Source organism: Monodon monoceros, unplaced genomic scaffold (assembly GCF_005190385.1).
Source record: "Monodon monoceros isolate NGI ecotype Baffin Bay Population unplaced genomic scaffold, NGI_Narwhal_1 Super_Scaffold_10, whole genome shotgun sequence".
Classification (NCBI taxonomy): Eukaryota; Metazoa; Chordata; class Mammalia; order Artiodactyla; family Monodontidae; genus Monodon; species Monodon monoceros.
In genome coordinates this window covers 44905387-44933252 of record NW_021703766.1, presented here as the reverse complement: position 1 = coordinate 44933252, position 27866 = coordinate 44905387, and the positions used below count along the sequence as shown (strand labels likewise).

The 27866-nt window shown below is 52.3% G+C and overlaps 1 protein-coding gene across 4 annotated transcripts; it reads right to left on the bottom strand.

The window, feature by feature from the left end:
• Positions 1 to 98: 98 nt before the first annotated feature.
• CATSPERG (cation channel sperm associated auxiliary subunit gamma) lies at positions 99 to 27866 on the bottom strand. Of its 4 annotated transcripts, XM_029209349.1 has the most exons (28): positions 27131 to 27866; positions 26990 to 27043; positions 22399 to 22543; positions 21921 to 22047; positions 21685 to 21757; positions 20554 to 20709; positions 15117 to 15288; positions 13741 to 13878; positions 11739 to 11798; positions 11388 to 11507; positions 10749 to 10799; positions 10513 to 10642; positions 9865 to 9976; positions 8734 to 8892; positions 8545 to 8657; positions 7543 to 7756; positions 7143 to 7205; positions 6854 to 7040; positions 6651 to 6769; positions 6428 to 6508; positions 6284 to 6340; positions 3185 to 3341; positions 2918 to 2981; positions 2671 to 2766; positions 2311 to 2400; positions 1053 to 1145; positions 864 to 963; positions 99 to 779 (listed from the first exon to the last, which is right to left on the bottom strand). In XM_029209349.1, the coding sequence occupies exons 1-28, from the start codon at positions 27383 to 27385 to the stop codon at positions 495 to 497; spliced, it is 3471 nt and encodes a 1156-aa protein (XP_029065182.1). In that variant the 5' UTR covers positions 27386 to 27866; the 3' UTR covers positions 99 to 494. The 4 variants fall into 4 exon arrangements, with proteins under 4 accessions (XP_029065182.1, XP_029065178.1, XP_029065173.1 ...); XM_029209345.1 differs by lacking the exon at positions 11739 to 11798 and having other exon boundaries at positions 26990 to 27866; XM_029209340.1 differs by lacking the exon at positions 11739 to 11798 and having other exon boundaries at positions 6854 to 7205; positions 26990 to 27866.

Here is a 27866-nt window from a genome sequence, read left to right as displayed (position 1 = left end):
GACCACTGAGTGAAATTTTTGCTACTTGCAACCAAAACAAAAATTCTAACCTCTCCAGAGCCCCCTGCTTAAGACAGACACTAGATACGTGTTGCCATTCAAAATATTTAACAACTAGTGTTAAACCTGGGCACTGAACAATCAGAACAGACTGCAGGTCATAGCAACGGGCCTGGGTCATGGAGGACCCTGCTGGACTGTCGGGAGGTCAGGGGCACTCTGGGGAGGGGCTGAGTAGGCAGGCACACAGAGAAGCCAGTATTTACCAGTTTGGCACAGAAGGATTTTGATATTTTATAACTTATGTGGCTGAGTGGTACAAACTAATTGAACATGAGTCCTTACAAGGTCCCACAGCTGGTGTTGAAATGCGAAGTGAAAATTCAAACAAAACAGGGAGAAAGGCCTGGGATGAGCGAGCGACAGGTTGCATGTTCAAAGTGGCCCAGGAAACAAGGGATGAGGGTGGGTGGCAGTTGGGGCAGGTAAGAGGCTCAGGATATTGGCTTCTTCCTCAAGGTTTCCTTAGTGTCAGTCTTGTTCTCCCCTGCCACCATGGAGACAACTCTGGAGATGCCCCCAGAGCTCTCCCCAGATTTGGTCCCAGAGGTGTTGCTGAAGGCCCTGGTGTCGGAGGCGATACTGTAGATGTAAGATTCCCAGGCGATGATGTTGTTGATCTTCCAGCAGAGGACGTTGCAGACCTTCACCACATAGGGCGACAGGAGGCAGGAGATGACGTAGAGGATCACCAGACCAACAAACAGGCTGGCTGACACCTGCAGGCACCACACAACAGGCATGGGTGGGCAGCCTGGGGGCCCCCATCCACGCAGCAGGGCAGCTCCAGGGCAGCCACTCACCATGAGGATGAGGAAGGCCCGCCTGGCACTGAGTGGGAGCCCGTGGATGTGCAGCTGGAAGGTGAGCTGGTAGTCGCAGTATGTGCTCTTGTCCACACCTCTGTTGGGGGAGGGGGTTCAGGATCGGGGGAGGAGGTGGTCACCCCACAGGAAGCCCCTGAGCCCACCTGGGCCATGTGTCTGGCTCACCTATTGCTCACCAACACCTTGAAGAAGAACTCGGAGGCAAAGATGCTGTGTGGAATGGTGTCATGGCATGGGGAGTTCTCCATACAGAGCCACCTGGGGGCCCAAGTTCAGGCACTTGCAGTACAAATCATGCCTAGCACGTGCCAATCCCTGACCTTCCCCCTCTACCCCACAGACTCTGGGTGAGTACTAACTAGGTGCAATCTCCTACCTTTCTCCCTGATTCACTCCTTCGCCCACTTTAGCCAATAAGGCTGACTGAACCCCTACCAGGTGACAGGCTGTTTGTTTACTCATTCATGTCCTCATGTCCTTACATCTCCAGCTGTCAATTCCTCTGTTACTATGCATTCATCTAGATTATGGATTGTATACCTATTATGTGCCACCTCCTCATTTATTCTTTGCTACCTTTATTCCTTCATCCCACAAGTGAATCTGGAGCAGCTACTAGGTACAAAGTCACATCTTCATTCATATATTCAATAAACGCAGGTTGAATACTGAATAGGTGCAAGTTGGCTCCTTTGTTCATTCATTCACTTCCTTCATTTGGTCATGGCATCATTTTCTTCCTTTCATTATTATAGGGCCAGTTATTGAGGCCCTACATGCTTTTTTTTTTTTTTTTTTTGGCGGTGCCTCACAGCTTGCGGGATCTTAGTTCCCCGACCAGGGATTGAACCCAGGCCCCCGCAGCAGTGGAAGCACTGAGTCCTAACCACTGGACCACCAGAGAATTCCCCCTATACTAACTTATTCCTTCATTGTTTTATTCATTCATTAATACCTCCATTCAAATGTCAATAAATGTCTACCATGGATGAATTAACTTGTTCATTATCTCATTCAACAAATATTATTTGTCTATTCTGGACCTGGACTATAAGGGAGACAGACCCCACAGGAGACAGTGACAGCTCAGAGGGGTAAGGGCTGGGAAGGAGGAAGCACAGGCAGAGCGGTCAGGTGAGAATGGGGAACGTACAAGAGGACATGAGAGCAAAACTGTCCCATCTAGAACAGTCAGAAAAGTCCTCCTGGTTGAAGTGGCATCTGAACTAAGGCCTGAAGAAAGATTAAGAGGGACCAGTCCTGCAGACAGAGGGTCCAGCTTGTGTGGAGATCGGTCTCATTTGAGGACCGCAAAGGCAGTCAGTGTAGCTTGAGGACCAGGAGGTCTCCCAGAGGCAGAAGGGATGGACAGGCCCGACAGACTGTGGGGGAGAAGGGGGCGTGCAGTCGGCCCGGCACTCACTCAATGCCCAAACTGTTGTGGGACAAAATGTTGAAGGCTGAGTCCTCGGTGGTCGTTGTGTTTCTTGTGGTCCAGATGAGGCTGCCAGTCCTGTGCAGGAAGGGGTAACCTCAGTGGGGCCGGGGCCTCAGCGGGCAGAGGCCCGAAAGGGAGAGGCGTTAGTGGGGGGGATTGGGTGAGCGGAACCTCCTGCCGTGGGCGGGGCCGAGTATGTGGGATGCTAGGAGCCTGGGCTGTGGGTGGGGCCTGAGACATCAAGATGGGCGGGGTTTGCAGCCCAGGGTTGGTCTGTGGCTGGGAAGATAGAGGGGCCTGCAGGGGAAGAAAGGCCGATTACGGGCCCGGTCCCACAGGGATTACTTGTCCAGGGGGCTGTTGAAGCGGTAGATATCCTCCTCGCTGTATTCCTTGATGGTGTCCTGGGTGGGCCCGCCGCCCACCACCTTCAGCACGTAGCTGCCGGGAGCAGAGGTGCGCATGGACTGTCCGGAGTCCTGCATCACCTCTACCACCTCCACCCCCACTTCCTCCCCCCCCTTCCTCCCCCACCCCACCCCCCGACTCCCCACCTCACTCCTGTCAGCCGCCGGCTTGGCCACGACTTTACCTGCCCTGAAAACTGCCAGAATCTCCCGTCACCAAATCTTGGATCAAGAAGAATGGGTAGAAGACTGTGGGGTCGGAGGAGTTGAGGCGGGGAGGAGAAATTAGCTCGGAAGTGGAGGATGGAGAGGGGAAGAAGGAGAGACGAGTGGTCCAAGGGGAAGAGCAGAGGGTGCTGGGGCAGTGAGCGGGCGGGGAGGAAAGGCCTGGGAGGGCAAAGTAGTGGGGGCAGAGGACACTGAACATTGAGAGGAGGGGGCTGGACACGCACTGTCGCGGAAGAGGAAACAGGGCATCTCGGGGGCGACGTGCACGCAGTCAAAGTAGTGTTTGTTCTGCAGGCGGTTGTACTCCAGCGTGTAGGTGATGTCAAAGGCAAGGCGCTTGCCTGGGGGGCAGCCGATAAGTACTGGCACCATCAGGTTGCCCTGAATGGGAGGAGAAAAGCCTGGCTCTAGGGGTGGGGCAGGGAAGACGCCCCTCCTCCCACACACACCACCCCTACCTGCCAGGCTCACCCTCACCAGAGGGCAAGGTGATTATTATTATGATCGTTAAAACAATAATAACTGCAAACACTTAAGTAGCTCTTGCTATGCACAAGGCACTGAGGAATGGCCTCAGTGCCTTACATCTTCAAATTTATTTAATCCTCAAAACAACCTTGTATGATACAGACCATTAATATCTCCATTTTAGAGATGGCAAAAGGGAAGCACAGAGAGGTCAAGTCACTTATTAATTATCCAAAGCCACACAGCTGGTAAGTGGTAGAGCTGGGATTCAAACTGAGACAGGTTGCTTCCAACTGCCTCCAGAATAAGACATACAAAACCACTAACACCTGCACCTATGAAGCAAGGACTTGCAAGGTTGAGGGAATTCCCTGGCAGTTCAGTGGCTGGGACTCCGGGTTTTCACTGCCATGACTCCAGGTTCACTCCCTGGTCGAGGAACTAAGATCCCGCAAGCCTCGCAGCATGGCAAAAAAATTAATTTTAAAAAAATAAAATAAAATAAAGGGCTGAGGTTGAGACTGAATTCTCAGACAGTAGAGCTGGGGGAAGCATGGGGTATATGAGGGAAGTAGAGCCCAGGATGGGGGTTAGGGATCTGGGAACTCGCATGACATTGTCATTGGGAATGAAAGGCTTCTGGCCCATTCTGGGGGTAGGGCCCAAGGATTTCACCCAATTGTCAAAAGGACATGGACATCTGGAGACTGTGGGCTGGGCTTGATGTCTACCGCGAAGAGGCGTCGTGGCCACAGATTAAGCAGTTCCCATGCTCGCCTGAGCCAAAGACTTTACACCTATCAGCCACTGAATCACTGGGAGGTCTAATGGGTGTCTCAGATTCAATCTATCCACAGGCCACCTCTGTTTATGGCACCTCGTCCCTGCAAGTTCAGGCTAAAAAGCCTTGGCCTCATCCTGGAAACCTCTCTTTCTCTTAACCCCAAATGCGGTCCATCCAGAAATACCATTGTCTCTAAACTTCAAAATAGAGCTATTCCCTTCCCCAAACCCCCAACTCCTCTGCTCCACCCTGGCTGGCCCATTTCCTCCCTGCTCCTGCCCCTCCCCCCAGGCTGTCTCCCACATGAAGCCAGAGGGACTCTGTGAACACCTGAGTTGCTCCTCTGCTCAGATGCCACCCATGTGACCTGCCCATCACCGCTTTGACCTCATCTCTCTCCATGGTCCTCCTTGCTAGCCCTGATCCAGCCATGCCTGCTCCCCACTGTTCCTTTAGTCTAACACATGAAACATACTCCTGCCTCCAGGCCTCTGCCATCTGTCCCCTCTCGCTAACATGCTTTCCGGCACATAACTGCATGCTCACTTCCTCCCCTCCTTCAAGTATTTGCTCAAATGTTTCCTCCTCGGCCAGGTCTTCCTTGAACCATCCTATGGAAAATGCTAACCTACCCCAGGCCCCTTGCTCACTACTGTTTTCTCCTAGCACTCATTGCCCTTAACATACAATATCTTTTATTTCTCTTGCTTATTATCTGACTCTCTGTTCTGGGTTGAATTGTGTGTCCCAAAAAGATATTAGGACCAGGGAAGTCCTAATTCCCTGGTACCTGCCCACGTGACCTAATTTGGAAGAGGGTCTTTACAGATGTAATCAAGTTAAGATGAGGTCACACTGGATTAGGGTGGACCCTAGTCCAATGACCAGTGTCCTTATAAGAAGAGGGAAATTTGGACACAGACGCATAGGGAGGAGGCCTCGTGAAGATGGAGACAGAGATTGGAGTGATGCATCTACAAGCCAATGAATGTCAGGGGCTGTCAACGACCACCAGAAGCTAGGAGAGAGCACAGAACAGATTCTCCCTCAGAACCTGCAGAGGCCCGCGTACCGCAAAAAAAAAAAAAAAAAAAATGGAGATGTTAACTTTGACTTTCTGGGGTTAAGGTAAAGACCTTAAAAATAATGCATATCACTAAGGATAGAAGGAAATTGTTATTGGGCTGAGGTCAGTCACTCTTCCTTGAATTTGACCCCAAATATTCCATGTAATCCAAGGAGTTGGGAGCTGTTACAAGCCCCCCCCCTTTTTTTTTTTTGCGGTACGCGGGCCTCTCACTGCTGTGGCCTCTCCCGTTGCAGAGCACAGGCTCCGGACGTGCAGGCTCAGCGGCCATGGCTCACGGGCCCAGCCACTCCGCGGCATGTGGGATCTTCCCAGACTGGGGCACGAACCTGTGTCCCCTGCATCGGCAGGCGGACTCTCAACCACTGCACCACCAGGGAAGCCCGACAAGCCCCTTTTTTTAACTGCCCTGGGTCATACCAACCCAGGAGGAAGAAGCACCAGGGTCTGTCTCCTGGAGAGTGGGCAGGGAAGTGGGTGAGAACAAGGCTTCCTCTACCACTTATCAGCTCCCAGGGTTACTCTGAGCATTATGTCTTCATCTCTCTGAGCCACAGTGTTTGCCTCTATGCAAAGGGGATACTGCATGTGTAAGCAAGTGAAGAACCAAGGACCCAAAGGCTTGAACAAGACACATGTGAACAGGCAAAGGAAGAGCGAGGTATGAAGGAAGGGCCAAGCTGGCCCACGTGCCACCTTTGTGCCAATTGGAAAAAGAAGCCCTGTGTGGCAGATACTTTACTTCTCCCTGCAGAAAAGTATCAGAAGGAACATACAAGCTTGTGTGCAAGCTACACTAAGCAGCCCTTTCTGAAAACACGAATGGATTAAAGGAGGGGGTGGGTGGCTGGGCGGGTGAATGATGAAAATGAACGAGAAAGGCATTCAAGGGATTCCCAGAAGGAGCCCTCGGGTTCTGCCCTGTTGAGACTCGACCCAACCCCTTCCCTCCCAGCACAGGGCCCAGTACCCCAAGTCCAATACTTGCATGCGGGGCCCCTGGTGCGTGTTCTGGAAGCAGTGCCCGGACGAGCCCGCCACCTGTGAGTAGGAGATGATGACTGGTGGACCCCACGGGCCCAGTCTTTTCCCTCATCTGCATCCCTCCCCTCCAGGCTTGGACCGCACCTTGAGGAGCATGGAGGTTTTCATGAGGTGATGTCCACTAATGCCCTGATCAAAGCAAAACCTTTTATCACTGAGCGTAACCTGGGGGTGGGGGCAGAAATGAAGGGGTCAGCGGGCCAGCGGGAGGACCCAGGGACAGTTCAAATAACCGCGGGCTTCTAACAGGTCCACTGCCTCAGTAGCTCCGCCGTCACCTCAGCTCCTCCCCTCCACCTGGTCTCACCCAGAAAAGCACCGAGTTGCGATTAACAAGGACCTTCTCCTTCACCACCGCCTCGATGCATTCCGGGTCGGCCAGCACCACAGCCAGGCCCAGCTTGCTCTGCACCTGGAAGGAGGGGCCTGCTTGGAGCAGAGGGAGGGGTCAGGGCGCCGCACCCGACAGAAGCCCCGCCCCTAAGGCTCCACCCGGCCCCGCCCACAGACCGTGCAGGGGCTCCGGCTCCCGGGCCGTCAGGAAGACCGAGAAGCGGTAGCTGGTGCCCTTGTCCAGGAAGATGCGCTCGGGCAGCTCGTTCTCAGCCTTAAGGTCGTAGATCTTTTCGTAGCTGGCCATGTCAACGTGCACACTGCCAGCGCTCCGCCAGTTGCTGGCCAGGTAGAAGTAGTAATCCTGGGGGACGGGATGCGGGGCAAAGACAGTGCCCGGACAGGGGGACGGTGATGGGGGATCCGGGCTCGGCCCTCCCACCGATTCGCCACCCTCTCCACGCACCTGGTCCTGCTTCTTGTTCTTCCACCAGCGCCAGGTGGGGTCGTGCACCGGGTCCGCATATGGCTGTGGGGACCGCCGGCACCTTGAGGGGGGCCAAGGGGCGTGCCCAGGCAGGCAGTACCCTCCGAGCCCTTCCTAGCCTCAGTCCCAGCCCCTGACCCTGAAAGCGGCCCCAAGCCCCGCTTTCAGCCCGACTGCCACACCCCCAAAGCCATCCCCCCGAGCCGTGCTCGACCCCCTCTCCAGCCCGCCTTAGCCTCGGACGCACCGAGGCGGCTCTGCTCTGCTCCGCCCTCCGCGGCGGTTCTCCCGGCCACGCAGGCCTTGCCTTCTACGCCTTTGCGGTCCCGCCTCACACAAGACCCGGCCCGGATGGCCCCGGCCGCCGCCAGGCGCCCACCTTGTCGTACTTCGAGTGCAGCCAAAGCAGGTAGTAGACGAGGCCCTGATAGACAGCGAGCGAGTTGTCGCTGTGGAAGCCCCCGGGCTCCAAGACACGCGGCGGCTGCGCCCGGTAGCGCTCCTGGCGCGTGTAGATCTGCGGGTTGGGCAGGTCCCGCAGACGCATCACCGTGAAGGGGCAGAAGTTGGTGAAGGAGAGCGTCAGGTGGCTCCTGAGCGGCGGTAGTGGAGGACGGCGGCTGACTTTTCCGTGCGTGCACCAGGAGCCTCCGCAGGCCCCCTTACCACCCCTGCGCTGCTGACTACTCAAGGCTAATCCATCCCTGCCCTTCCCCCTCAGCCTCAGCCCCTGGTGCCCCTGCACACGCTCACGGGGTCGGCCCTCGGCCGCACAGGCCAGAGTCCTGGACCTCATCCTAGACTCTCCCCCACCCCCTCCACGGTACTCAACCTCCAAAGTGTCCTCCCCCCTCCCCCCTCCCCCCGCTGCCTCCCTGGGCTCCTCTGCAGGTGAGCAAAAGGATCACTGCTGAACACGGTAAAATCTGACCATGGAGCCCCTCCCCTTAGTCCCATGGTGGTTCCCCAGGCCCCTCAAGATGAAGTCCAAGTTCCTCCCTGTGACCACCAGGCTCACCTTGTCCAACCCGCCACCACTGCACTCTAACAGCACCGCATTCTCTCAGTTCTTTGATCAGGCAATCTCCTTTCCTCCCCGGGGCCTTGGCACATGTGGTTCCCCCTGTCTGAAACACCCTGCCCCATGCTATCACCTGGTCAATTCTTCCTCACCCTTCAGGTCACAGCTCATGCACCTCTTCCTCCTTGAAGCCCTCCCTGATGCACCCTGTCCCCAGGCTGGGTCAGACCCCTCCTTTGAGCCCAGCGGTTGTCACTGGGGATGGCTTGATCTCCACCCCACCCCCACCCCCCCGAATGGGAGCTTCCCACAGGCAGCGCCTAAGGCTCTGACTGCTGCTGTGGTCCAGTATCTTCTCACCCTTGCCGCTCCAAGAGGTAGTCGTTGCTGATCTGCTGGTACATCAGAAGCTGCCCCACAGGCACAAGCCTCTTGACGAGCCTGCCCTGCTGGTTGTCTATAAGGTACACCAGCTGCAGCGAGAAGGCAGGGCCACATGAGCGGCCCTGCAGCTTCCCCATGTCTCCCCCATAGCCCCCCGCTTAGCACCTGGTATAGTCTGTGGTCTTCGTAGAAGAGGGTGACCATGGTCTCATTGGGGGCGTAGAGAGAGGACTGCTGCATCACCTGTAGGCTGACGTGCACCTCCCAGCCCTTGGATGGGAACAGCTTGTACACCTGGTAGCTACCCTCCAGGAGGTACCAGATCTGGGGGTGAGACAGCTGGGTGTGTGTGTGTGAGGGCCATGGGCCCTGTGACCCCCACCTCTCGCTCTGCCGAGTGTGAGGGCCCCATTCCCTGAGGGGTGAAGCCTGGGAGTTCACCTCCAGCTGGGATCGGGTAAGCCATCTCTCTACTTCCCAGACCCAAACACCTGTGCTTACAGCCCTCACTCGCCATGATAAACTTCTTCAGTGTTTTAGTCTGCTTGAGTTTCTATTACTTGCAATGTAACCATTCCTAATATATACACTCCCTGGAGGCCTGGGATCCAAGGAATGAGCCCTCGTTTTTCCTTTTCACTCTTTGCACCCTCCCGTTGGCCTCAGTTTCCCATCTCTGCACTATTGCCCACCGTCTCATCCCCCAACACATTTTGCTCTACATCTCACCTCCTCCTTAGCTTCGACCTGGAGGATCCCCTCCAGCCTCCAGCATGTCCCCCCTCCATGTGGCCTCCTCTGTGAAGCCCTCACTGACACACACACCCCCAGACCGGGTCTGAACTTCCATTGATGCTGTTTCCGCATTGCAGCCCTGGCTGCTCTGAACCGTCACAGTCTGGGAATGAGTCCATCTTCCCAACTGGACTGGGACCCTGTGAGGACAGGGCCCAGGACTGATTCATTGGCCACTGTGTCTCCAGCACTGGATCAAACATACACTAAGTCCTCAATATTTATGAACTGAACTGCACGATGGAATGAAAGAGGACCCCCTCTGGAAATGACATGACTCTGAGCACAGGTTTTTCACTCTGCTGAGTGACTTTGGAAAGGTACTTATCCTTTTTGAGTTTGAGGGTTCTCAGCTATAAATGGAGCTTTCGTTGCCCTTCCCCTGGGTCCCTGAGGACGTTCCCTCTCCTGGGCCCCTTTACCCTGACAGGGGAAGAAGGGAAACCCTTGGGATTTGGGGGTGGGCAGAAAAGAAGTGGGGAGAGGGGCAGGGCAGCCCACCTCCTCAGTCTCTGTGACAATAGCCGTGTCCCCATAGAACGAGTTGACCAGGTACTTGATGGACAGCTCCTTGGGGAAGTCCGCCAGGTAGATGAAGTTTTCACTGTTATAGCTGCAGGGGCAGAGGTGGGAGGTAGGGGCACCAGGCAAGGCCCTGGGGGATATCTGCTTCCCCAAATAGGCCTGACACGATGCAGGAACCATTTACTCAGTTCTCCACCAGCCTTGTGAGAACACGCAAAGGAGGCCTGGGACTCCAGTTTCTGCGCCACACTCCAAACCCTCTGGCTGACCTGCCCATCAGTGAACAGGAAGGTTCAACCAAACTGGCAGTTTGCCAACAGCCCATGGAGTTGGCTCTGGGGCCCCTGGATTCCTGAGGGGTGAAAAGCATCCTTAACTTTCCCCGGACAATGCCGTTCTATTGCTCACATAGGTTAGGTCCTCACATCAGGTTTCATCTAAGAAAGGGCTCCCAGCTTTAAACTACCAGCTTCCCGCATCCCATCTCTGCCCACCCCAGCCCATTTTCCCCCATCACAGTCCTGGTAACTTCTGGACTTGGGCATACTCTGAAAACTTGGTGACTTCAGAAAGGACCCCCACCCTAGTGGGGTTGGGGAGGCCAAATTGTACCCGGCCCCATACCTCTGCAGGAGGAAGTTGCCCCAGATGAACAGCAGGTTGTTATACGGGTTGTAGGACATGCCCTTGGGTACCATCGGGAAGTTGGTGTAAGACTCTGTCCCTAGGACCATCAGGAACTCCAGGCCTCGAGCTGGCAGGGGCAGAGGCAGAGTGGACACAGCAGTGAGATGGGGTCACTTGGGCCCCTCCTAGCCCCCCCCCCCCCCTTTTCAGCCCCCTCTTCACTCCCCTCCTACCGTCAGGGATGAATTCCGGGATGGTGTAGAGGACAACCAGGTAATCACTGACTACAGGTGGGGAAAACACAGCAAAAATCTCCTGAGGCCCTGAGCTTTCAAGACCTGAAACTGAGCAGGTCCCCAGCTCCCCAACCCCTCCCAAAACCCTCCAACAGCTTCCCATTTGGGCCCATTAATCTTTAGAATTTCTTTATGTGAATAATAAAAAGACACTTCCTCTAAGAGGATACAGTCCTGTTAGGGCAGAGGACTTGCCTCCCTCCTCTGACTCCTTGGCTGAGGAGCACCAGGCACAGCCTCAACAGCTGTACACGGCAGCCCTATTCTCACTTCATCAAATCAAATCAAATCTCCTCACTGTGAGCCACAAGGCCCTTCCAGGTCTGGCGTCTGCCCACATCTCCAATCTCCCTCCTCCCCTTTCCCCTCTGCTCTAGTCTCATTGACTTCTTCTCAGGCTCTTCAGCCCAGAAGGCCTGTTCTCCACCACTGCCCCTTACCTAGCAGTGGCACGAGCAACGTTTCCTTCCAGCTGTCTGCTGGGCACAGATCCCAAAGGATGGGCCCGCAGTTCACACTCCAAGCTCCTGCCCCTTCCCGCTCAGCCCCCTGCCCCCCCCGTGGCGCCCCATTTACCCAGGTCATAGCTGACCACCTGGAAATACTTCCTGGTGGAGGGGTCTTCGATCTCCACCAGCAGCAGTAGATTGTAGTCACCAGCAATGAATACGGCCCAGGTTATGGAGCAGTTGACCACTGGTAGGGAAGGCAGAAGTCCAGAGCAGCCCCCAGATCCCGTCCTTCTCCATGGTCTCTGTGACTGCCACATCTACCCCAGTGACTCTCCACCCATCCCCAAGAAATTGCCCATCCTGTCCTATGACCTCTCCCACCCTTCCCTGCTCTCCCACACCTTCGATTCCCCCTCAACCCCCCCAAACCCACCCTACCCCCTGCCCACTGCAGACCCATCTGGGAGCTGGGTACCTAGTATCCCATTGCACACGGACCGCTGCCTGGGCAGCAACTCGAAGGACACGCGGCCATCTGCAGAGCAGGGCAGGTCAAAGCTCAGGCCCTTCCCAGCCTGTCTGGCACCCCACCACACCGGCTCTCCAATTATGCCTGTGCCTCCTTCTTAGTCCCAGGATTCCCTGGGGCAGCTCTCACCCAACTGGCCTTTCAGTCATTCACAACTGGCCTATCAGAATATGTCTGCCGGGCTTCCCTGGTGGCACAGTGGTTGAGAGTCTGCCTGCCGATGCAGGGGACACGGGTTCGTGCCCCGGTCCGGGAAGATCCCACATACCGCAGAGCGGCTGGGCCCGTGAACCATGGCCGCTGAACCTGCGCGCCCGGAGCCTGTGCTCCGCAACGGGAGAGGCCACAACAGTGAGAGGGCCCGCGTACCGCAAAACAAAACAAAACAAAACAAAACAAAAAAAAGAATATGTCTGCCTGGACTTCCCTGGTGGCACAGTGGTTAAGAATCCACCTGCCAATGCAGGGGACACGGGTTCGAGCCCTGGTCAGGGAAGATCCCACATGCCACCGAGCAACTAAGCCCATGCGCCACAACTACTGAGCCTGTGCTCTAGAGCCCACGAGCCGTAACTACTGAACCTGCGTGCTGCAACTGCTGAAGCGCGCACGCCTAGAGCCCATGCTCCACAACAAGAGAAGCCACCGCAATGAGAAGTCCACACACTGCAACGAAGAGTAGCCCCACTCGCTGCAACTAGAGAAAACCCGCGCGCAGGAACGAAGACCCAACACAACCAAGAACAAATAAATAAATAAAATTTTTTTTTGCGGTACGCGGGCCTCTCACTGTTGCGGCCTCTCCCGTTGCGGAGCCCAGGCTCCAGACGCGCAGGCTCAGCGGCCATGGCTCACGGGCGCAGCCGCTCCGCGGCATGTGCGATCCTCCCGGACCAGGGCATGAACCCGTGTCCCCTGCCTCTGCAGGCGGACTCCCAACCACTGCACCACCAGGGAAGCCCTAAATAAATTCTTTAAAAAAGTTAAGAAAAAGAGAATATGTCTGTCTCTGGTCACAGTAATTGGCTCAGGTCTGAGCATGTGACCCAGAATGGGCCCATCAGAGTGCACCCTGGGATTTGTGCTAGAGCCAGTGGGGAAGAGTCCACTCTCACTCTCTTGGGGTGACTCAGACTGGTGGGAGATGTCAGCCCCAAGTTCCTGGAGGCCATCTCTAACCCTCGTGAGGGGAATATCCACCTGAAAATGAAGCCAAATCACAGGGCTAACAATGATAAACCCTTGAATAGTACCATGTCCCTAGCACTCTCCTAAGACCCTATATATGTCTATTTAATCTTTATATCGACACGATGAGGCAGGTACTAGTTAGTACTATCAGCCCCATTTTGCAAATGAGGATATGAGACCAAAAAGAGAGGTTAAGTCACCTATCCAAAGCCGCCAGTGACTTGAGTTGGTGTGTTAGAGCAGTCTCTCTCCAGAACCTGTGCTATAATCCCTATGCTATACTGCCTTGCCAAGAGACAGAGTCCTGAGGATATACCCTGTAAGCCCCTGGATCCAGCTATGCCTGACATTGGATCCTGGTCTTTTCATTTATATGTCTACACATTTTTTATGCTTAGACGATTTTTAAAAATATTTTTGGCCATACCACGCAGTATGTGAGGATCTTATTTCCCCAACCAGAGATCGAACCTGCACCCCCTGCAGTGGGAGCCCAGAGTCTTAACCACTGGACTGCCAGGGAAGTCCCTGCTTAAGTGATTTTTGAATTGGGCTTCTACCCTTTGAAACCAAACACATTGTAAAAGATACATAACACACCCCAAGCCCTGCCCCTACAAAGGCGTAAACCCATATTGACTCACAGGGAGAACCTCCAGCCTGGGACCCCTCCTGAAGGAATATGGTGAGGGGTGAGGGCCTGGGGCCAGAATTCTTAGAAGTGAGAGGGTACGGAGGTACCAGGTACCAACCTTACCCGTGATGGTCCCAAAGTGGACGTAACCTTCGTGCTTGCCAGTGGTGAGGGCCATGACATACTCGGAGCCATTGCTATGGAAATGCACAGGGCACAACTTCTTGATGCACTCGTTAGCCAGGACACGGACCCATCTCTCTGTGGGGGCCAGCATAGACATTTGAGCCTGGCACCTGGGCCCCCATCCACATTTTCCAGGCCTTAATGAGCCTGTTATCTGTCTTCTCCCACTGCAGTGACTGTTCAGTGTGGCATCTGAGGGGCCCTTGGTATAGGGCCCCAGCTGCCTTTGCGAAAATCCCCCCACCCCCGCTCACACTCTGCCCACAAGGTTCAGATTGGGCTGACCCCACTCTTCTATTCCCCTGGCCAGAGGATGGATTCTGAGCTGGGCATGTGACCAAGCTGGGCAAATCAGAGACAGTTCTCAGCCTGCAACCACTAACAAAGAGATATTCTTTCCTGTCCCCCACCTCCACCCCCGGCATAAAAGCCTGCAGTTGCTGGATGGAGTGGGGGCAGTACCACAAAGATGGGCCTAACAGCTGCAGTGAGCCCCTAGATCCAGCTGTGCCTGAAAACAACATGCTCCTGAGTTTTCCAGCTATCTGAGCCAATAAACACCCGTCTTTGACTTAAATCTCTTTTAACTTGGTCCTTCCCACTGTCAAAGTGCCCTAAGAAAGAAAGGGAGAAAAATAAAGCTGTTGGGAACACTCACTAACTAATGGAATATGGGTTACAGTACAAGTTTCTGTGACTCTATAAGTTGACATCTTTCATTTAGATAGGGCAGGGGCAGAAGGTGAGAAGAACTAGGGCTTTGGTATCATTTAACAGATGAGGCTGAATCAAAAGTCTCTCTTTTTCCTCTCTGATCAATCTCCCTCATGGCACTGCCTCTCCAACGGCCCATCTCTGTTTCTCTCTTTGTATGTCTTTTTTCTGACTCTCTGCCACTCCCCAACCCCACACATTTCTCGCTTGTATGCATCTCTCTCCGGTTTGCCTTTCTCTCTCTGCACGTGTGTGTGTGAGTGCGCGCGCGTGCACCCGTGTGTCTTGCTCTCTGCTCCCTCCCTTCACTCTCACACCTCTCTCTGCCCTTAGTCGGTTCACAACTCCTGGGAAGGTCTGGATGAAAGCCTCACCCCAGCATATAGAGGGTAGGAGGAGGCCCCTGCAGGGTGGTAGCGATGCTTCAGGAGCTTGGGAAGTCCCTCCAACATCCCCCTCCCCGCTCACGGCAATTCCATTCCCAGGCGTCTCCAGTGATGGATTCACTGAGGCGCCCTCCCTGGGGCTCCAACAGGCAGGTCCCTTTGCCTAAGATGCCAAGGACACACGGGTATGTGACCTGGCCAGGGCCCCCTCACCGCTGCCACGGTTGCTTTCATGGAGTGTGGTATAGGTGCCCGTGAAATAGTAGATGAGCTGGTTCTGCCGAATGAAGAGGGTGCTCTCGGTGGCGATGGCATCATAGATGGTAGCAGTGAAGCTGGTCTGGGGGCAGTAGAAGGAGCCTACCCAGCAACTGTCAATGCTCAACTGCAAGGGAGTAGAGCCACTGGTAAGCAGGTGGCCTTGGTCTCAGCCCCTGTGTCCTCCCTTGCCTCGAGGCACCAGCTCTGACAACTGCTTGGAATGAACACATGCGGCTGCCCCCAGGGTCCCCTCCCTGCTCACACTGCAGCAGCATCTTGGTGGCCGAACTTCCCCAACAAACTTCCCCTGCAAGCAGGTGACCCAGGCCAGAGCCAGTTGGGGCTTTCTGTGCTCCCTAGAGTTGGGCAGTACACAGCATACTCAACAGTGCTCAGCAGTCCCGGTTCCCCGGACCACAGTCAGGGCTGTACTCATGTGGATCCAAAAGATTGCAAGCTTGGTCCAAGGCACACTTTTAATAATCCTATTCTATCTTGAACACAATTGGCTGTCAGGCTGACACCATCCGAACTTATGACCAATCACCAGCACTGGCAATATCACTAACAGTGGGAAAGTACCACCAATGAAGGGCCTAAAAGATTGAGTCTACCCAGGATGGAACTGGGCCCCCTGCAGTGGAAGCATGGAGTCCTAACCACTGGACCGCCAGGGAATTCCCTGGTATTTTTTTTTTTTTGCTGTATGCGGGCCTCTCACTGTTGTGGCCTCTCCCGTTGCGGAGCACAGGCTCCGGATGCACAGGCTCAGCGGCCATGGCTCACGGGCCCAGCCGCTCCGCAGCATGTGGGATCTTCCCGGAGCGGGGCACGAACCCGTGTCCCCTGCTTCGGCAGGCGGACTCTCAACCACTGCGCCACCAGGGAAGCCTTCTTCTTTTTTTTTTTTTTTTGAGTCTAAGTTTAACCAAGCTTCTAGAGCTCACTACCAGGTTATAGGCAATATAGGGTGTTATGGACAGAATTTATACGTTGAAGCCCTAGCCCCCATCATGACTATATTCGGGTCTTTAAGGAGATAATTAAGGTTCAACAAGGTCATAAGCGTGGGGCCCTAATCCTATCGGACTGGTGTCCTTATAAAAAGAGAAAGAGACACCTGAGATCTCTCTCTCCACTCATGCCCACAGAGAAAAGGCCATGTGAGGACACAGTGAGAAGGTACTTTCTGCAAGCCCAGGAGAGAAACCAACCCTGCTGACACCTTGATCTTGGACTTCCAGCCTCCAGAACTATGAGAATATAAATTTCTGTTGTTTAAGCCACCCAGTCTATGGTATTTTATTATGGCGGCCTGAGCAGACTAATACATAGGGTCAGAGGAACAAATTGTAATCGATTTTGTGAAGAAGCAAACAGCCAAATTCTATGGGACAAAAGGCCTGGTTTCTTAAATTGCCTGAAAAAATGTAGGGTATTAAAAGACGTAACAACCAAATGCAACGTGTGGGTCCTGATTCAAACAAACCAACTGTAAAACACATTTTTAGATCATTGGGGAAAATTGACTATGACTCGGTTAGATGCTATTAAGGGGTTACTGTTAATTTTGCTGGGCATTATAATGGCATTGTAGTTTTATTTCTTAAAAGTTCTCATGTGGGGCTTCCCTGGTGGCGCAGTGGTTGAGAGTCCGCCTGCTGATGCAGGGGACACAGGTTCGTGCCCCGGTCTGGGAAGATCCCACATGCCACAGAGCGGCTGTGTCCGTGAGCGTCCGGAGCCTGTGCTCCGCAACGGGAGAGGCCACAACAGTGAGAAGCCCCCAAAAAAGTTCTCATGTGTTAGAGAGACTTCCTCAGTTATTTCCAGAATTTACAGGTGAATGGTATGATGGCTGGAATTTTCTTTAAAATATTCCAGGAAAAAAAAAATAGTGGGATTAAAAAAAAAGGCAAAATGTTAATTATTGAAGCTGGGTTCATTATACAATTCTCTACTTCTGTGTTTGATTGAAATTGTCCACTAAAAAGTGGAATTTTTCACTAACTTTTCCAATAAAAAGCATATATCAAAGTAACACTCTAAGTTCTGATGCTGAGGGAAATTTCATCAAGTTAAGGGTAACAAGTACATTCTCACTTCCCTACCCTATTCAGCACATAAGAGATTTCTACAGACTACAGACATTGTTGCTGTGCCCGGTGAAACTAACCTGTACCCTCTCAATGTGTCATTTTGATTGGTTGTCATACTTCATCTATTGCCCTGTTAATATTTAAAGTGCTGCCTCTGTTTTCTGGAAGAAATACTTGGAAATTTTCTTTGTTAAACCAGAAAAGGATCATCACATCTCCCTTCTCCCACATACGTGAGAAAAAGAAAAGCTGTGAGTCAGCTGGATTTCCTATTTGAGCAGAGCTTGAGAGTTCTGACTCATTTAACTCAAAAAGCAGCATGGTGGGTGTCTCTGGCCGCAGTGATTGAGTCAAGGTGAGCAAATGGTGAGTCACACCAAGTGGAAGGAATCTTGGGATTTGGGGGTTAGAGGGTAATGGGAAAGATCTTTCCCACTGGATGTGGGCCTGAGATGCAGCCTTTGCAATTCCAAGGACAGAGATGTTTGAGCATAAAGTCAATACAGAGGAACCAGGTCCGAGAGATGGAGAGAGAGCAACTCAGTCTTGGTGACATTGTTTGAAATCCTGGGTCAAGCCGGACCTGAAGTCCTAAATTTTTTGGTTACACAAACTTACAAATTTCCTCTTCCATTTTTGGCAGGTGGCTAGTTGGGCTCCCAAATCCCTTTCTCCCATATTCTTTGGTAATTGAGTTTTAGCAGGGTATGTGCCACCCAGACAGAAATTATACTTCCCAGCCTCCTTTGCAGTTGGATGTAGCCAAGCAACTAATTCCTCAGTAATGGAATGTGAGTGGAAGTGAAACTTGCTTAAGAAAAAATAGCTTGCCCTTCATTTCTGCTCCTTCTCCTTCCCAATTGGCTGGAATATGGACGTAGGCATGACCCAGCTCTGATCACACTGATGAGGTCAACACCTGGGGCCTAGAGGATGGTGAAGAAGGAAAATAGAAGGGACTGCGGTTTCTCACTTCTGAACTGTTCGGGGAATGAGCAACAGTGACTATTTAAGCTATTTTCTCTCAGGAGTCTCTCTGTTACAGGTTTTTTTTTTTTTTTTTTTTTTTGGCCACGCAGCTTGCAGGATGTTCCCTGACCAGGGATTGAACCCAGGCCATGGCACTGAAAGCCCAGAATCCAAACCACTAGGCTACCAGGGAACTCCTGTTACAGCATCTAAACCTGACCAACTCAGGGCCGAAGAGAGCCGCGTAGGGGGAGGATTCCTATGGGACCCTAGGGGCCATCTAGAAGGGAGTGGTGAGGTGAAACAAGAGGAAGGAAAACAGAGAGGAGACAACAATATGGGAAAAAATCCCTATGATTAAAGAATGAGCATAAGTAGGCTTCGATTTTGGAGTGATGGAAACTTTTTGGAAACACGAGTTGGTGGTTGCACAGTATCAATGTACTCAATGGTACTAAATGGTTCACTTTAAAGTGGTGAATTTTAGGGACTTCCTTGGCGGTCCAGTGGTTGGGACTTCGCCTTCCAGTGCAGGGGGTGTGGGTTCGATCCCTGGTCGGGGAGCTGGGATCCCACGTGCCTCGAGGCCAAAGGGCCAGGGCATGGAACAGAGGCAGTGTTGTAACAAATTCAATAGAGAGTTTAAAAAAATGGTCCACATCAAAAAAATCTTTAAAAAAAAAAAGTGGTGAATTTTATGAGTTTCATCTTGATAAATTAAAAAGAGAAAAAAAGAACAAGGATGACTGAAGTTCAAATTGCACTTTTCATTCTCATGACATAAACCCCCTTCTCTGTCCTCCAAATCTCTTCAGCAGAATCCACATCGGCCACATATTTCCTGTGGGTGTGTTTGGGTCAGGAGCGTGAAAACTGAGCAAGGTCTGGAAAGACTTGGGCCAGAACCGAGAGAGCTGACCCAGGACAGGGAGACTGTAAATGAAATGAGATCAGTAGAAGCCGGAATTCATGGCCAGAGGGATCTGAGAGAACATTAATCCACATGGGGTTGTGAGAAATCATGCGCGGGGCTTTCAACCTTAAGGGGAGGAGGCTAAGGCAATCTTTTGGGGCTGCTGTGTGCACAATTGTTACCTTGGACACAATTAACAACCAGCATCTTATCCCCCCAACCTGTGGCAAAGCTAGCCTGATTTCACTCTGGGGGAACCATCCTTTCTCTGCCTCTTGTCTCCGATGCCGTCCTCACTAGGATGGATCTCATGACCTGTGCTAAGCCAGCTGTCACATTCCATTCTTTTGGGACACATGACTCAAGCTCGGCCAATCAGGACAAAGCAAACAAATTTCAGGGTTTTTTGTTTTTGTTTTGTTTTTTTTAAGTTATCTGGGAAACAGACGCTCCCTTTCTCTCTGCCTGGGAGTTGGGATGATATGAATCACACTGAGGATGGAGTTAATCCAGAAGAAGTGGAACCAAAAGCTGGAGTCCTCATGTGAGCCCTGAATCAAGCCAGGCCTGCAGGCTGAGCTGTGTCTGGGCTTTGCAGTTAGGCACACCTACTAAATCCATTTCTCTGCTTAAACCAAACTGGTTTGGAGCTCTGCCTACAGCTGCAATTAATTCAAATGTGTTTGTCATTCACACCAAAAGAACCTTGCTTCAGACACTCCTTCCCTGTTCTGGGAATAATATAGGCTCACAATGCTGAACTTGAAACCCTAGGGGCCAGATGTATATCGAAATTCAGAATTTTCCAGTTTAGTAGGTAAGATGGCACATATATACCATCCAAACCCCAGTGGGGTCTGGGGCAACACCCCATGATCAAACTCCTTAATATTTCTGCAGGGCAGCATCTGAATAGTAACACTAAATGGAATGCATAAAGACTAAAAAAGTAGCCTTTGTTAGCTCAGGTCGGAGTTTCTCAACAAATACATTTTAGCCCTAAACTTCTGAAAATGCCATTTCAAAGATTTTGGATTTCAGAATTACAAATGGTGGACCTATAAGTAATGATAGCTTTGACTCACGTAGTGCTCATTCTGTGTCCGGCTGACGTTAATTTATACCATCCTCGCAATGATTCTGTGAGGTAAGTATAAGTATTGTTCCCATTTTACAGATGGGGAATCTGAGGCCCAGGTAACGTGACTTGCCCAACATCACACAGCCAGGAGGTGGCAGAACCGGGACCTGAACCCAGGCCGTCTGGTTGCAGTCTTATGTCTTTCATTCATGCTCTTTGCCTCTCATTGGTGGTAGGTCTTTGGGGACCTTTCTCTGGTCCCAGGCCCCCCCCCCCACCATTTTAGGAGCTGATGCCCAGACCACCATCTGCCCTACATCAACTCACCTCCACGAGAAAGAAGTCCTTGAAGTTTGTGTCAGTCAGCAGGATGGCCTTCTCCTCAGGGATGCCGCCCAGGATGAACACAGGTGCCTGGTCCACAGTGTACCACAAGGGCCTCGACGGGACATTCACAAAGTACCGGGGTATCAGATTGAAGAGCTGAGGGGCAGGGGCAGGAGGGCTGCTCAACACGCCCCTCCCTTCCCTCTCCCACGGTTCCGTCTATTTGCCCCATCGCCTCTCTGATCTCATCCCCCAGCACTCTCCCACTCACCCACTCTCTCCCGGCCACATGGGTTTCCCGCTCCTCAGAGCCTTTGTGAAGACTGTTCCCTCTGTATCCCCTGGTAGCCACGTGATTCCCTTTACTCAAATGCCAAGCTTCTCAATTACGCCTTTTTTTTTTTTTTTTGGCCACGCTACGTGGCTTGTGGGGTCTTGTGGGATCTTATTTCCCCGACCAGGGATCGAACCTGGGCCCTCCGAAGTGAAGGCAGAGTCCTACCCACTGGACTGCTGGGGAATTCCCACCAGTTATGCCTTTCTTGAGCATTCCATTAAACACTGCCGTCCCGTCCTGCACAGACCCAGTTCCCCTCACTCTGAATTCTCTCCAGGGCACTAACTACCTTTTAACCTGCTACAGAATTTACCTGATTTCATGTGTACTGGTTTGCTGTCTGTCTCTCCCACTAGAATGTCAGCTCTAAGAGAGGACAGGGGTTTGGGTCTGTGTGTTCACTGTTATGTTCCCATGCCACACCGTGTGCTCAGGAAGTGCCTGCTGAATGAATGAATGCACTGTGGTTAAGAATATGGGTGCAGGAGTCAGGCAGACACAGTTTCAAGTCTCGTTCCATGTGTACATGCCGAGAGCCTGTGGGCAAATGGCTCTACCCTTTTGGGGCCTCAGTTTTCTCCTCTTTAAAATGGGTATGTGAGAGTACCTTCCCTCACAGGTCACTGTCAAGACCTAATGTGATTGTGCATTTAGCAGAGCACGTCGCCAGGGGGCCAGCTCACAGTAAATGCTCTGTAAGTGGAATCTGCCACTCGTTTGGGAAGTAATCAGGGCCCCAGCCTACTGTCCTTAACCCCCTCTTCTACCCTTCCCACCATCCGGGCCCCCCTCACCTCATTTCCCACAGTGAATTGGAGTGTGTTGTCTCGCTGTCTCTCCAGGAAGCCGTTGATATTCACCTGAAACCTGGAGGTGGTTGTGGGGCATGCATTCCAGCTCCTGCCACAGCTCACTGCCACCTCCCTGTCCTGTTCCCTCCCTTTGGGCTCCTCCTGTCTTCTTTGGGGATCTGGGGAGTAGGAAGCCCTTCCCAGAGACAACCCCCCGCCCCAGGTTTGGGAAAGGGCACCTTTTATTGGGAATGAAGGGTCCCAGGCCGTTGCTGCTAACGTCCACGCGCATGACCACGCTGCCGTTCTTGATGGGCATGGGTGTGTACCAGCTCATGAGACACACTTCCTCTGCATTACACCTCTCTGCTGGCAGGCAGGGGGTACTGAGGCTGCTGGGGCCTTCCAGTAGCAAGCCCCCCAGGCCACAGACCACTGGGATCCCCCTGCAACTCCCCACGCCTCCCCTCAGCCATGGACCCCACTGGGGCCTCTGTGTGGTCCCATCTAGGCCAAGGAACCTGCTGAGGCCTCCCCGGGCCCCCCTCCAGGTCAGACACCTCTGTGAGGCCCCCAACAAACCCCCATGCCCACCAGGTCATAGGCCCCTTTGATGGTCCCAGCCTCCCCTCAAGGTCATGAACCCTGTTGAGGTCCCTGGCAATGCCCCCACGTGCCCACCATGCTGTGACCCCTCCAGGAGCCCTCCAGGCCCACCTCTGCTGCGGAAGGGGGCTGCCTCCATCTGGATCTGTAGCTGCTCTATCTTCCAGCGATGGAAGTTGACTGGGGACTGGAAGGTGACCAGCACCACCGGCTTCAGCCCCGTCAGGTGGCCCTTGCGGACCAGGGCCTCAGAGGACTGAGGGCGAGATGGCCCCACAAGTGTGTCCTTAAGATAGCCTGTGGGTCCCACTGCCCTGACCCTACCTTTACTAGCCTGTCTTCTTCCTGGGGCTGGGTCAGGAGAGCAGACTCTCCACTGAGGGAAGGTCAGAGAACATGGTCTAGGTTTGGGGCTGGGGCAGGGGATGGGCCAGGCTAGGAGATGGGCAGAAGTGCTTTGGGCTGTGGAGGGAGTCAGGAGGTCTTCCTGGAGAAGGCGAGTCCAGAGCAAGGTCCTCAGACAGAATTTGGATGTAGGGAATGCATGGGGAAAAACAGCATGGGATAAGCAAAAACGTAAAGGTGGGAGTGCCTGGCACCCAAAATACTAGCAGCCTCTTCCCTCACTTCAGGGATTTCAAGTCCCATTCTTGAGGCTTCTACCCCACCCCCTACCCAGAGAAATTAGAGTCTCTGCCATCGCCACCAGGTTTGTGGGCTGGGGCCTGGGGCTGAGGGTGGGATGGGGCAGTTAGACAGAAAGGAACTGGGGAAGAGGGTGACGGGGCAGCCAGGGACAACCTCCCAGAGATGCCAGGATCCTGGCTGGGCTAAGAAGGGAGGGCAGGGCTTGAGCGGAGATGGAAGGAGAAAATAGGTGTTCTAGGGTATAGAACAGCATTAATTTTTTTTTTTGGTCACACCGTGCAGCATGCAGGATCTTAGTTCCCCAACCAGGGATTGAACCCGTGACCCCCGCACTGGGAGGGCCCACTGGACCACCAGGGAAGTCCCTAGAATAGCACTAGCAAAGGCTTGGAGGCATCCCCAAGAGACAGCTGTGCTCAAGCCACTGTGGGCAGGGGTGTGGGGGCAGCTGTGAGATGCGGGCGGGAGATTTAATGGGTCTGACCCCTTTTGCACAGGCCTTCATCCTGAGGAATGCCTAGGCCGGGGCCCTTTCAATCCTGCCCCCGACACCGGCCCCAGCCCTGCCTCAGGGTTTCCAATCACAGGGTAGCAGGTGCTGGTGGGCGGGGACCTCCTCACCATCAGGGCTACAGTGGCCATGACCACCCTGGTGCTGTCCACCTTCAACTCCTGCCTGGACTGAGCATCAGCCCCCTCCCTGTCTCCTTGCTGCTGCCCTGCCCCTCATTCAGCCTGTGAACACCTGAGTCTCATCACATCTGTCCTCTGCTCAGAACCTTCTCATGGCTCCACCTCCCTCAGGGGGAAAGCCAGGTCCTCACTATCTCCTCCCACTCTCCCCCTCGCTCACTCTCCTCCAGCCACACAGGCCTCTGGTCGGTTCCCCATACACACTGGCTTCCGTCCTGGCTGTTCCCTCAGCCCAGATGTTTTCCCCAGTTCTCCGCATGTGTGTCCCTTTTCATCATTCCAGTCTCTGCTCAAGCTTTTCAGAGACCTTCCCCAACCACCCCAGCTAACACCCTCCTTTCTGACATATCACCTCATTTTATTTTCATCTTTGCACTGATTACTGTAATAAATTATTTTATGTATTTACTTGGCAATTGTCTGTTTCCCTGGTGGGCTGCATCCAGAAGAAAAACCTGGCCACGTTGTTTATCATTGTACTGCCTTCCCCACCCCATTGTGAAAAAAAAAAAAAAAGAGGATCTGACTCAGAGCAGGTGTTGCATGAACAGATAAAGGAATTCACAGATAAGGAGAGAAGGCTCATGGAGTAAACTCTCTGCCCAGGGTCACACTCTAGAAACTTGCTGCTAGCATTCACTGAGCCCTGTCTATGAACCAGGCACTGTGCTAAGTGCTTCACACTTATTTAAGCATTTTATGAAGTGGGTATGATCATTATTGGACCCTTGTTAAGGATGAGGAAACTTTGGTACAGAGAAGTTAAGTAACTTGCCTGAGATCACACAGCTATTATGTAGCAGAGCTGGGATTTGAAGCCAGGCAGCCTGGCTCCACAGCCCAAAGGATTCACTATCATGCTATACTTCCTCCAAGTAATGTTAGCTAATGGCAGATTCAAACCCAGGTCTGTAGCCTCCAGAACTTCAGTTCTAGACCACAACATTCTACTGTCCTCAGAAAGCTTACTTGAGCCAAAACAGTCTTAAAGAAGAACAAAGTTGGAGGACTCAAACGTCCCAATTCGAAAACTTAATACAAAACTACAGTGATCAAGACTGTGTCGTACTGGCATATGGATAGACATATAGAGCAATGGAATAGAATTATACCCAGAAATAAACCCTTATATTTATGGTCAATTGATTTTTGACAAGGGTGCCAAGACAATTCAATGAGGAAAGAATAATCTTTTCAACAAATGGCACTGGCATAACTGGATATTCACATGTAAAAGTTGGACCCCTACCTCACACCATATACAAAAACTAACTCAAAATGGATCGTAGGCCTACACGTAAGAGCTAAAACAAACAAACAACTCTTAGAAGAAAACATGGAAGTAAATTTTCGTGACTTTGGTTAGGTAAAGCCTTTTTAGACAACACCAAAAGCACCAGCAACAAGTGAAAAAAAATGATAAATTGGACTTTATCAAAATTAAAAACTTTGGTGCTATTGTATGATATGTGAATTATATCTCAATAAACATAAAGCTTTTGTGCTTTAAAGGACATCATCAAGATAGTGAAAAGACATGGGATGTGAAAAATATTTACAAATTATATATCTGATAAGGAACTAGTATCCAGTATATAAAAAGAAATTTTACAATGCAACAGTAGAAAGACAAATAACCCAGTTTTTAAATGGGCAAAGGAGCTGAACAGACGTTTCTCCAAAGAAGATAAATGGCCAACAAGCATATGAAAAGATGTTCAACATCATTAGTTACGAGGCAAATGCAAGTCAAAACCACACTGAGATACCATTTCACACATACTAGATACTAGACATACTAGATGGCTATAATCAAAAAGATGAACAAGAGCAAGTGAGGATATAGAAAAACTGGACCCCTCATATATTGTTGATGGGAATATAAAATGATGTGTAGCTGCTTTGGAGAACAGGCTGGCAGTTCCTCAGAAGAGAAACAGAGCTAACATATGACCCAGCAATTCCTTTCCTAGGTATGTAGTGAAGAGAACTGAAAACAGATCTTTACACAAAAACTTGTACAGACATGTTCATAGCAGCATTATTCGTAATATCCCCACTCAAAAGTGGAAATAACCCAAATGTCCATCAATTAATGAATGGATAAGCAAAATGTAGCACATCCATACAACTGAATATTATTACTCAGCCATAAAAAGGAAATACTAATGCATGCTACAACATGGATAAGCCTTGAGAAGAAGTCAGATACAAAAGCCCACATATTGTATGATTCCATTCCTTTTTTTTTTTTTTTTTTGCGGTACGCGGGCCTCTCACTGTTGTGACCTCTCCCGTTGCGGAGCACAGGCTCCGGACGCGCAGGCTCAGCGGCCATGGCTCACGGGCCTAGCCGCTCCGCGGCATGTGGGATCTTCCCGGACCGGGACACGAACCCGTGCCCCCTGCATCGGCAGGCGGACTCTCAACCACTGCACCACCACGGAAGCCCCTGATTCCATTGTTTATATGAAATGTCCAGAATAAGCAAATTCATAGGGGCAAAAAGTAGATTAGTGGTCTCCAGGGGCTGGAGGGATAGGGGTACAGGGTTTCCTCTTGAGGTGATAAAAATGTGCTGGAACAAGATAGTGGTGATGGTTGCACAACTTTGTAAATATACAGAAAACTATTGAACTGTATCCCACAGCTTGCAGGATCTTACTTCCCCAACCAGGGATCGAACCCGTGTCCCCTGCAGTGGAAGCTCGGAGTCCTAACCACTGAACCGCCAAGGAATTCCCGAACTGTATATTTTTAAATAGTGAATTTATGGTATGTGAATTATATCTCAATTTTTTTTTTTTTTGCAGTGCGAGGGCCTCTCACTGTTGTGGCCTCTCCCGTTGCGGAGCACAGGCTCCGCGGCCATGGCTCACGGGCCTAGCAGCTCAGCGGCATGTGGGATCTTCCTGGACCGGGGCACGAACCCGTGTCCCCTGCATCGGCAGGCAGACTCTCAACCATTGCGCCACCAGGGAAGCCCTATATCGCAATTTTCGAAAAATATTTTCTTCACTTTATTGAGGAAAGTGTTTTGTTGTTGTTATTTTGTTTTGTTTGGCCGCGATGTAGGGCATGCGAGATCTTAGTTCCCGGACCAGGGATGGAACCCGTGTCCCCTGCAGTGGAAGCCCGGAGTCTTAACCACTGGACCGCCAGGGAAGACACTATACGTCAATTTTTAAAAATGGAAATAGAAAGCTTACTTGAGCACCAACTATGTGCCTCGTGGGATACTGGGAATTTTCTTGAATCTTTAAGGTCCCTAGGGTCTGGTGGTGCCACCGCTATTCAAATGTTAGAGATGGAGAAACTGAGGCCCCAACAGAATGAGCCCACCCTCTCTGCACCCACTCACCTCTCCCTTGCAGGAGTAGTTGATCTTCAGGTAGTAAGGAAAGCCCAGGTATGTCTGCAAGGAGAGGGTGGGCAAATGTCCAGAGCCCAGTGGGGTGCAGGTCCAGGACCTCTCCCGTTTGCCTGACACCAGTCCCCTCACCTCGTCCGGGTCGATGGGCGCGTCCACTAGCAGGCTGAACACTTTGTCCACTGTGTACAAGGGCTCTTGATCGACGAAACGATCGCTCGCGTCCTTCTTGCCTACTGTCTCAAAGTTGTTCAGGACAACTTGCCAGGTGCACTCCTGGGTATTCTTTATCGCCCACAACCTCCACGGTGCCAACAGCACCACCAGCAGTGCCCACAGCGCCTGCAGGACTCGGAGCCTCGGCCACGCAGGGCCAGGAGGGGACATCTCGGGGCAGTGAATAACGTGGCTTCAACCTGGAGAATGCGGAGGTCACCAGCCTGCAAGACTGTTCTTGGTAGGTGCCTTCTGAGATCCCGCCTCGCTCCGGTGCTTCGTCCAGTCCCTGCTCCTGGCCCCGCCTCTGCTCAGACGCTCCACTCCTACTTTTGCTCCTCGCTCCTCTCCTGCTCTTGCTCCAGGCTCCACCCTTGCTTTTGTTCCTGGCTCCGCCTCTGCTCCAGAACTCGGCCCCGCCCCAGGCCCTGCATCTACTACACTTCTGGACCCCGCCTCTGCTACTACTCCAGGTCTCGCCCCTCCTGTTGCTCCTGGCCACGCCCCTACTCCTGGTTTCGCCCGGGCTCATGGTCTCTCCCCTTAACCTCGCCCCACACTTCTTTCCTCTTGCCCCTGCTCTGCCTCCCACCGCTACTCTTCACTCAGTCTCGGTTTCTGTTTCTCGATTTAGCTGCGCCCCACCTATTTT